The following is an 11,016-nucleotide window of genomic DNA, read 5'->3' as shown; positions in this document are numbered from 1 at the left end:
ACAATAAACACAGTGAAGTACAGAAATAAGAATTCATGTAAAATTAGCCAAAATATAAAATATGTTGCATCATTAAAATGTTTTAGACGACTGAAGCAACCCTGCTGTCAGTAGATATCTGAGTTAATAACGGAATAGATGTTACGATTTCTGTTCTGTAATTAAAAGCCCATTAAGGCAGAGGTGGAGCTCTGGCCTCTGATTGGTGGGAGGGAGGCGTTGGGCTGGGTGTGTGAAGGGAGGAGGAGGGTGGAGGGGGTTCCCTTCTCCTCAGTGCGCCAGGCCACAGTCCAGTGCGTTTAGAGCGCAGAGCAGCAGGGAGACTCTCACCTGTCCTTCACCACCGCCCTTGCCGGGATTAATGTTTCCTCTCCGCCTGCACAGAGCCGCTCTCCCTCTACATGACGCTTGGTTCTCCTCCGTGATTTCTTCGCCATGAGCTGCCTGGATGTGATGTACCAGGTGTTTGGTCCTCAGCCTTATTTCAGCTCCTACAGCCCCTATCACCACCAGGTACGGATCGCATTAAACTGTTTTAACGAGCTGATGCACTACTTGTCTTCACCTCTGTGTGAATGTACAGAAAACTTTTATTGTGTAGGTTTTTAAACTCCACAGAACCGCTGATGGAAACTTCATTACGCGCAAATACTGGAGATTACGCACATATTATTGCACATACATTCATTAGTTATGGATGATGTGATTAGAAAACTTAAAACACTCAACTCTTACAGCCTTTAAACGCTCTTGATATCCTAAAAAATATGTGAAACACGCTGTGAATCAGCCTTTAAAACACCATGCGACGTACGGCATGGACTCCGTGTGCGCGCTGCGTCGAGGAACTCCTCCAGTGCGTAAAGCTTTAACTATGAAGCGAATGTAAAACTTTCTTTGGGTCACTTTTATCGCATTTATATACAATCAAAATCAAATATGACTACTTCCTACTTCCGCTACAGGACCGTGAACAGATTATTTTTCCGTCTCTCTAGTTAATCAAAAATATAAGGAAAAGAAAATCTGTATTTTGTTGTTCCTTCAACAATTACATTGGTTACATTATTTAAGTCAAAACTGACAGATATCATGGGTTATGAAGAGAATTATATAATTTTAGAACTTGGCTCTCAGATTACGGTCATAAATAGCTGAATACAATAATTAACACACAGCGTAACGTCTCATTCCCTTCTTATTGTGCGTAAAACCCATAATTAAGGATTAGAATCAGTTATATCCCATCGTGTTTTGCCTCTTGATACCACATTTTCCTGCATAATTGTCAAACTAGTTGCCAAATAATTAAGAAATAATAAAAATGTCTCTTCTGAATGGCACATGTATGTCAGTTGGACTCAGCAGGTTAGTGTGAGGCCTTTCTAAACCCGTTAAAGGTCTTTTTTCTCTCTGTTAAAACCTCTCAGTCAACATCCAGGAATATTTCACATAGTGCCAAAACCCACTTCGGTTGTCACCTGAACAGACTCTGGATCAGCCACAGTCTACTCATACTACACACCACGCTTAAATATTATGTATTTCCACTGGTCATTAGCAAGATTTTAATAGAATCATTATTTTGCATGGTTTATCTAATACATTTCTCATATAATATTATTTTTTAAAACTTGCTCAGTGTCTGAAAGTAACTTCTTTTTATGTATGTATAGTTTTTGCACCATGATCTTGGACTTTTTTACTATAAGTAAATTAAAAAAGCAAAAGTTTGAAGGTTTTTCTGTCATTGTGTGCAGCTGTAATGACTAAAGAAGGTAAAAATATTATATTTGAATAATACATCTGGAGAATAAAAGCCACAACCTTGGGTTAACAGTCTTGCCGTAACATGTATATATATAATTTAAGTCTGTTTGTGAATAAATATATGGAGTTTTATGTGGATTTATTTGCTATTACACACATGCTGTACCCAGAAAACAACCTTTTAAAAAGCTTATTTTTATGAGGATTAGAGGTCAAGTGTCACATATTCATTTATAGCATCTAAAATCAAGAAAAAACTATTCAAACATCTAAAATCTAGCACAGTTTCATTACACACATTAATAAATCTGTATGTCCTTAGAAACTGGCCTTATATTCCAAAATGCAAGACCCCCAGGACGGCGGCAGTCGGCTCGGCCCCCCGGCGATCAAAGAGGAGGACAAGGAGCTGCCGCCGGGAGCCGAGTACCTGAGCTCCCGCTGCGTCCTCTTCACCTACTTCCAGGGAGACATCAGCGCTGTGGTGGACGAGCACTTCAGCCGAGCCCTGAGCCACACGACTGCATACCCCGCCTCGAGCAGCCACAAGGCTGTACGAGGTGTGTATGATTGTGTATGATTGTGTGTGTGTGTGTGTGTGTGTGTCTATTAGTGAGGAGAAGCCAGTGAAACTGATGAAATGCTTAAATGCTTTTTGGATATTCTGGCATGTTTTTGATGTAACTTGATGTAATTTTGGTTCCTTGAGTTGTGCGTTTGAACAGCCAAAATCATTTCCAGGGGTCCAAGTATTTCATCTTGGTGTCTCATAGATTTTCACACGGTGAAATCTGACCAAATGTTGTTATTCAAAGATAAAAAACAGATAGAAAATGGGAATTTTTTCAAATGCAATAATCAGTAATAGTTTTAATTAACTTACTCTTTGGTCCAGACAACAAATCTGAGCGACAAAATCTTTGCCGTCGCACTTTTTGCTGTCGAGATCCACTGATATTGGATTGTAAAGTCCTTTGCACATTTGATCTGTGTGTCTGTCCACTAAAACGTTGACTTCAGTGAAACCCATGAGATGCTGGAATGCTTTTTGGATATTCTGGTACGTTTGTGCTGTAAGCCGATGTAATTTTGGTTCCTTCAGTTGTTCAATTTAGCAGCTAACATCACTTTCCAGGATTCAGTAACTCGTATTGGTCTCTTATAGATTTCCACCTGGTAACATTTGGTTAAATATTATCATTCAAAGACAAAAAAACAAACAAACAAGTTTTTCAAATGCAATAATCTGTAATAGTTTTCTTTACTCACTTTAGTCGATAGTACAAATCTGAAAAACAAATTATTTTTGCTGTAGAGGTCGACTGATGTTGCTCTACTTTCCAGTGTCTCGTTTTTAAATATTTTTGTGTTTTTTGCTAGCCTCAGTTTTCTTAATTATAGTATCTGTTGATTTGATTTATATGTCACCAAAAGTAAGGAAGTATATCTTGTTCAGTCTCAGTTGATAATTTGTTTCCCCTCTGCTGTCACGTTTGAAGGAAATATAAAGTTAAATCATGAGTTGTAGCAAATAATGCACAACAAATACTGCATATTATAACAATATGTTGATGCTCAAGTGTTGCATGTTTTTAGTAACATGTCAAAGGTCGTTAAGTATTTTAAGTAGCTCTCAGGAATTTCTCTATTTTTTCATTTTTCTTTTATTGTGTCATTTGTGATTACATCTATCACAGACTTCTCACGCTGCTCGAGTGAATTTCTCTTCAGCGTCACGATCGGCTACAGAAATAACAGAATGCTGAAATAAAACGGTATCTCCATGTCCAAATTTAGCTTTTTATATGAATATAAATGGATGACAAAAACCAATACAGAGGGATTAATGTCTTTATTGTCTTTTTACAATCTTTAGGTGAATCAAAATCTAATCTGTTCTCTTAGTTAACAGCTGACTTTTCATTTAATTTCCTCTCATCTTGCACCTTTGTGTAAAGCAACAAATCCAACCAGAAAACAAAAAAGGCAGTGTTTTAAGTTTTTAAACACGCGTTTTTTGCAGTTGTTTACTGGATGTTTTCCCGATTTTGCAGCAAATGCCCCATTTTCTCAAACCAACAAAGTATTATTGCATGGGGATATGAGCCTTGCACTAGCCAAAGGCAAATTTCCATTGTTGTCTGCATTAATGGACAATAAAGTTTTTAAAATCTTGAATATACAGGATGCTGCCTCTTTGCTCGACATCTCTAAATTCCTAAAGTTGAATATTTCTAGGGTTGCAACTAATGCTTATTTTCATTATTTAGTTCTGCTAATCTTCTAATTATTTTCTTGATTAATCAATTAATTGTTTAGTCTATAAAATGTCAAAATACTTTGAGAAAAGTCTGTCAAAGTTCTCCCTAGTCTTGAAATTGCTCAGTCAAAATACCAGGATATAATCATATAACAGAAGAGACAAAAGCAGCAAATTCTCATATTTAAGAAGCTGTTACAAATATTCAACATGATTGTTTTCAGAAGTGACTCAAACGAAGAATTTATTATCATCTTATTTGTTATGCAAAATAAATAATAAGATACAACCAAAAGACACATTTAAAAATAAAGTTACTATGGACACAATTTATCGCTAAAAGCTTCGGAATAATAACAAAGGAACTTCTTGTCTGATGATTTCAGAGGTCAAGAACAAAGCTTCAGCCTCAACTTATAAAACTGTAACTAGATGACTTAATTAAAGCTTACTTAATAACTATTTAGGGAGAGTAAACAAGATACCTTTATAAAATAACCCTGCTGGTGTCTCTCCTCAGATGGATCATTCCCGATGAGCCAGAGAAGTTTCCCTCCGTCTTTCTGGAACAGCTCCTACCAGCCGTCCGTCTCCTCCACGCTGGGTAGCGCTCTGTCAGCTCCCCACACAGACCTCCCCTTCCCCGGGGACCCCTACTCCTCCCTGCACAGCCACCTCCACCAGTCCAGCCCCGATGCCTGGCACCCCTCCCATCACCACCACCATCACCACCACCACCCTTACTCACTAGGGGGCGCTATAGGCTCCCAGGGCTCAGCGTACCCACGTCCGGGGGTTCACGAGATGTACGGCACGGCGTTCGACCCACGCTACGGTTCTCTACTGGTGCCGTCAGTGAGGCCTCATCACCGCCTGACATCGGGCAGCTCAGTACCGGGGCCCAGCACCTCGCCATGTGACCTGGGTGGGAAGGGGGAGTCGGGGACGGGGTCGACCTGGAGCGGAGCATTCACCGGAGCTGGAGCAGAGATCGGACTCAACATGGACACAGGTCAGTTTTGAAACTTCGATGGAGGATGGGTCTCGGCCCAGAATAGACCCCATTAACTTTTGGTGTGGACCCGGATAAAGAGTTGAATCCAAGATTTTTTTTTCTTACTTTCTTTAAGGGGGCACTGCAGTATTTCTCTAATTAAAGTTTCATCCCAAAAACTACATACTGCACCTTTAACATTTCAAAATAGGGCACTAGGGTTTTCAAGAGCAGCAACAGTAATATTTACAACAGCAAAATCACTATAAACTAATTATATCTCAGTGGAAACAGACCTAAAGTGTAAATAAAATAATATTCCTGACATCAAAATACTGAGTGAAATTTAGAAAGAATGAAGAACATCAGTCAGTATCAGTCCTCCTCCGTCAGCTCAGGTGATTCACTGCAGGTACCGCTGGTAGAGGGAGGAGGGCTGGTTTGTCTCAGCCAGCAGCAAATGTTACAAGAGTCAAAGTTTAGGATACATGTGTGACAAACTAAGCAAAACAGTTACTACATACAGGCAGCCTTCGTTTAAGCGTACCACCACCAAGCTAGCATTATACGGCGGTGGTGGATGAGAGACTGTGGACAGAGCAGATTAAAGTATCACTTCCCACTGGTGGTGTCGTCGATAACTGGTATTGACAAGAACCGTGATATTAAAAAAAAAAAAATATTGATATTGTGATGACAATCCAGTGCTTCTTCAATCGTTTCTGACTCTTTATGTTCACGCTTTGTTATAGTAGGTGGCGGTAATGAGCCTTTGCACTGGTTGCCAACCGCTGTACAACAGAAAAAGAACCAGAAAAATCTGCGGTAACAGTTAATTGTAAGCTAGCTAGTGGGTTAGAAACTACAGACATTTATGGTTACATAGACTTTCTCTTCACCTTCACCAACTTGTATAATGAATGTTATTAATTGGACAAAAAGCAGACAAAACACAAAATAAACAAAGTTGAGATGAATTTGACTGAGAGCAATTAAAAAAAAAATAGTTTCAATATATATTGTGATAATATTGTTATCGTGAATTCTTTTGGCCACAATAATCGTCCAGTATACACAAACGGATATACATCTTTTTAGGTGGGACTTATTTTAGGTGGCTAAACTACCTCTAAAATAAAATGCGCTGCTTCCTGCCTGTGCTACATGCTGCTTCTCCACACAAGGGGAGAGCTGACAGTCATCTACTGCAGGTAACACACCGACTAGGGATAAGTACCTCGTACAACCCCACATCAAAAGACCTGAAGTATCCCTTAAATCAGCACCTGGTTCACTTCACTGTCTCCACCGCCGCCTCTGTGCTCTGCTGACTTCACTCCGTGTGTGTTGATGTTTAGGAGCTGAGTCGAGGAGAGGAAAAACAATGTGATAACAAATCACACCAAAATGGTAAAAAGTACCAATAAAAGAACTGTTGACGTCAGAGCTTATCAATACTACAGTATTATTTTCACAATTAATCAATCGTTTTGTCTCTGAAATCGTTTTCCCAGTCCTCAGATTGCTAAATTTTTCTATCAACAGTCAAAACACCATGATCCACTGATATAACAGGAGAGAAAAGCAGCAAATTTTCGCATTTAAGTAGGTGTTACAAGCAAATATTTGACATTATTGCTTTCAGAATTGACTCAAACGAAGAACTATTTTCATGTTTTATTTGTTCTGCAAAGCGAGATGAATAAGATATCACCAAAAGGCACATTTAAAGAGGATCAATGCTACGGTATTTCATAATTTAGCCCGGGGCCCGTTTAATGCCAGATGTCGTACCCATCCTTGATTGTAGCTAATGTAGGCACCTGGTTATTTATTTTATTATGGGCTGAGGCTGAACTTCACAACCATTCAGACTACTAATGATTTATCTTATTATCTGATGAAATTAAAGCAGCATTAAGAACATTCAGCATGACCAAGTAAAACCTTGAAAGCATGAAGCCAGATTTAAATGAAGGTTTTTTTCCCCTGCCTCAGATCAACTTACGACAAATGGTCTGAAGAAACAAACTGACTGTCAATCAGCACCTTAACACCAGCTGTCAACTTCCTTTTCTGCTGTCCTGCTTTCATCCCTTCTCTGCCTCGGGCAGTTCCTCCTGCTTTTATAAACAAGACATTTGCACTTCTTTTTCTAATCTCCCCTTTTCTTGCTTTTCTCTTCTTCCACTGCCTTTTCTTTTCTTTTCCTCCTGTCTTTCGTCCTCTCTCAGGTCTGCAGGCACAGGATAAGAGCAAGGATTTGTATTGGTTTTAGAGACTGCTGAGACTCTCCCCCTCCTCCTTCACCTCCTACTTCAGCTGTAGCCTCTTTCCTCCACCCCTGCTCTCCTCTGTTGCTCTGCTGCTGTTATGGGACGACTGACAGAAAAACTGAAAATCAGTCTGATGGCAGTATTGTGCTGTAACGGCTTCTGGTCTACTTGCAGCTCGTTGTTACGGCGGACTGTGCAGCAGCAGCAGCAGCACAGCCCTGCTGAGCTGAACGCCAACAGTGTGGATACAAAGTGAGCGTGGAAACAAAAAGTGGACTCGCGGAGCAGAGAGAAAATCTGATCTTGACGGATGTGGACAAAAGACAAGACTCTTTGTGCTTCTGTAACAGGCAGGGACAACATTCCTAAACTGGAAAAAGTCTGGGGACAGACGGACAGAGACACATGTGTTGTCAAACTCCAAAGACAAGCGCTTGAAGGACTTGGCAGGACTTGCCTCACTGGGACAACTGGGCTACAGACACTGGGAGTGTTATGGCTGGAGGAAAGGCCATGTTGGTGTTGAGGAGGCCGCACAACAGGCGGGAGGAGTCCAAACACTTTGGTTTACATGGACAATTGGTTCAATGTCAACTGAGAAAACACTGTCAGTATTTTATGGCACATTAAAAGTTAAAATAAACAGTTTGGGATGGTTTTCAACTGGAAACAAAAGATATTTAAGTAACGATTTTACAAAATGTTTCAAGTAACAGTCACAAACTACTTCAGCTACGTCCCAATTCCATATTATTGCACGCATAATTATTCCTCTTGATTTACGAGTGTGCAGTTGTCGACACTATTGTTCAATAAAGCAAAAATAATTATTAAACCTTTGTTATTCTCTTTGGGAAGTTAATTGGCAGTGGTAAAGTCACAGTTTGACTGGCATCTATTGGGGCATGTACTGCTTCTCCTCCTGTTAGTACAGTTGAGTATATTAACATCTTGCACACAAGTTCACAGCCTACCATGGCAATTTGTAAAACATTCAAATGCTATTTATATGTGCAACCCTGATTCCAAAAAAGTTGGGACACTGTGTAAAGTATAAATAAAAACTAGAGCCTGATCTATATATCCAGTTTTTGGGTCAGATGCCAGGACAGACATTAAAGAGTAAATAACTCCGATAGAACACTTAAACTTAATTATCTAAAATGACATCACTGCACTGAATCAATAAACAATGGAAATGTAATTATCATAATAAACAATAAAACAATCATTATAATATCTAAAAAAAAAGTTCTCATGTTGGACATATACACTGATACTGATAACACTGGCCAGCTGATATACCGGTCGGCTCTAATAAAAACAGAACGCAATCATTGCATGTGAACTGTTTTCACCGACAACAGCTTTATGAAGTTGTTCCTGAGCCCATGTAGTAACACCCTTTATACAATCATGTGTCCTTCTGAACAACTGAGCTTTTTGTGGATGCTCCTTTCATACCTCATCACGACCACCTGTTACCAATGAACCTATTTACCTGTGGAATGTTCCAAACAGGTGTTGTTGGATCATTCAACAACTTCCCCAGTTTTTTGTTGCTTTTGTCCCAACTGGTTTGAAACATGTAGCTGGCATCAAATTCAGAAAAAGGATAAGCAAATTATCACATTATGGGTTTTTTGTGTGTCTTAAGCAGCATCCCAATGGTTTTTAGGAGGGAATTGGAGTTGGAGTTAGTTATTAGGATGTAAGCATGAATGTGGTAATTTGCAAGTCAAATAACATCTTGATGACTAAATCTTTGATTATTTGGTTCTAATTTTTATTTTTTTTTTCCACATTTAGGTTACATGAATTGAAATAATTACATAAATTGTTGCTGGGCAGAAAATTAATCGACAACAATTTTGATTATCAGTTCATAATTAAAGTTATTTATCAGGCACCAAGTACTTGCTGCTCAAGATTTCCTGTCAACTTCGGAATTTATTACATTTTCTTTTTCTTTTTTTACAGTGAAATAATCAATATGAAAAAAATTAAAATTTAGTTGCAGCCCAATTTTCATGTTATTCAAACAGTTGATCTGTCCAAATAAACCACGTTTAGCCCAGTTATAATCTAGATGGCCAGATGTTTTTTGACCTGTAAATTACAGAAATGTAAAATCGTGATACCTGCTTATTTTGGTTGTATTCATGAGTCATTAAATTATAAAAAATAGTTGACGTCACTGATATCTGCTGTGTATAAAATACAGATGACCTCAGGTGTTAAGAAATTTGTATTTGATTGGAATTTTTTTTTAAAAAAATGTAAAGTTGACACTGCAGCAGAAGAACATATATTTCCTGTGTTTCAATGTTTCAAGTTTCAAGATTTTATTGTCGTACACAATCATACACAACACATGTTGTAACTTCTCTTCAATATAAATCTGTTTTATGAGCTAAATTGGGTATTGAACCTACCGTGGACTGCACTGTGTTAACCTCTTTGTTCTGGACATTTACCAAACATTATTTTATGGCAAAAGCAGATATTTAAAAACATCTTCATGACTGTGTCAACAAAAGAAATGTAAACTTCACACCAGTGGCTGCTGGGAGAAAGAGAGAGAGAGAGAGAGAGAGGGGAGGGGTTCCTCTGATGAATGAGGAGAACGACGGCTATTTGAAGCCACTTGACTCCTTCTCTCCCTGCTCCCATGCAGCTGTCAACGACAACTGCTCTTCAACTCGGTGAAAACACACACACACACACACACGCACATACACACACACACACACACACACACACACACACACACACACACACACACAGAGAGAGAGAGAGGGAGAGGGAGAGAAAGAGAGAGAGACTTACTTGGTCACTTTTGGAGAAATTACATGGATTTACATTGATTTCCTGGAGTTAACCCTACCTATAACCACTACTTGCCTAACTCTTACATAACCCTAACTACTGGCCTAAATATCAGCTTTTTTCCGGGCATGGCTTCTGTCCCTAGTTGCACCATTCGTTCCCTCTTGTCTTGAATCTAGCATGTGTCCCCAAAAGTAGCAGAACACACACACAAATACGTACACGTCTGTATGACTTTGTGTGGACCGTGATCTCTTAGTTCTTTGTGAGGACCACAACTTTTACTGGAGCTAAAATGGTGCAAAAACACAAACCCATCACTAGTTGGGAGTACAGAGGGAAAATTGTAATTCAAATGGATTATTAGAGTTTTTTTCTTCTACTACCCAAACAGAAAGACATATTGCCAGCATTCAGCAGGCCTTTATTTGTGGCCATTCTGTCTCCAAGCTCCACCTTATTTTTCCAGGAAACCCCAACCAGCTGAGCTTGACCTCTGCCTGCACTGCAACATTTCCTCAGCAAGGATGTTTCAAATGTGACTTCATTTGCTTATTACAAGTAAGTCAAAAAAAACTTTCAAAACACAAACTGCCTGTGTTCATTTACCTAAATTGCTTAAAGTCAAATCCATGGGATCAACTAATACTGATTAGGTAGATGTTTGGCTGACTACCACAAAATTCTCAACATGACATGATTGAATAAGTCAGTCCAACATCTGATCCTGTTGTCAGAGTTGACTGCTGTGCCCTGTTTAGACCGAGCCTATGAACTTAATAAAGGGAGCATTTAGTGCGAGCTGGATCCTGCCATACTGGGACAACTGGTGAGATGTAAGTGAAGGGAACAGAGGAGACAGACACACACACACACACACACACACA

The 11,016-nt window shown here is 39.2% G+C and overlaps 1 protein-coding gene across 1 annotated transcript; it reads left to right on the top strand.

Annotated features, from left to right (window-relative positions):
- Nucleotides 1-435: 435 nt before the first annotated feature.
- On the top strand, nucleotides 436-7,302 carry vgll2a (vestigial-like family member 2a). The gene is made up of 4 exons (XM_073492272.1): nucleotides 436-513; nucleotides 2,093-2,330; nucleotides 4,551-5,042; nucleotides 7,259-7,302. Exons 1-4 carry the CDS (start codon nucleotides 436-438, stop codon nucleotides 7,300-7,302), a joined length of 852 nt encoding a protein of 283 aa, XP_073348373.1.
- Nucleotides 7,303-11,016: the final 3,714 nt, after the last annotated feature.

Source organism: Pagrus major, chromosome 22 (assembly GCF_040436345.1).
Source record: "Pagrus major chromosome 22, Pma_NU_1.0".
NCBI lineage: Eukaryota > Metazoa > Chordata > Actinopteri > Spariformes > Sparidae > Pagrus > Pagrus major.
This window is presented reverse-complemented; position numbering and strand designations above follow the sequence as displayed.

Coding starts and splice junctions, on each gene's coding strand:
- vgll2a (XM_073492272.1), top strand. CDS start 436: ATGAGCTGCCTGGATGTGATGTACCAGGTGTTTGGTCCTCAGCCTTAT. Junction 514..2,092: donor ACAGCCCCTATCACCACCAG/GTACGGATCGCA, acceptor GTATGTCCTTAG/AAACTGGCCTTATATTCCAA. Junction 5,043..7,258: donor CGGACTCAACATGGACACAG/GTCAGTTTTGAA, acceptor GTCCTCTCTCAG/GTCTGCAGGCACAGGATAAG.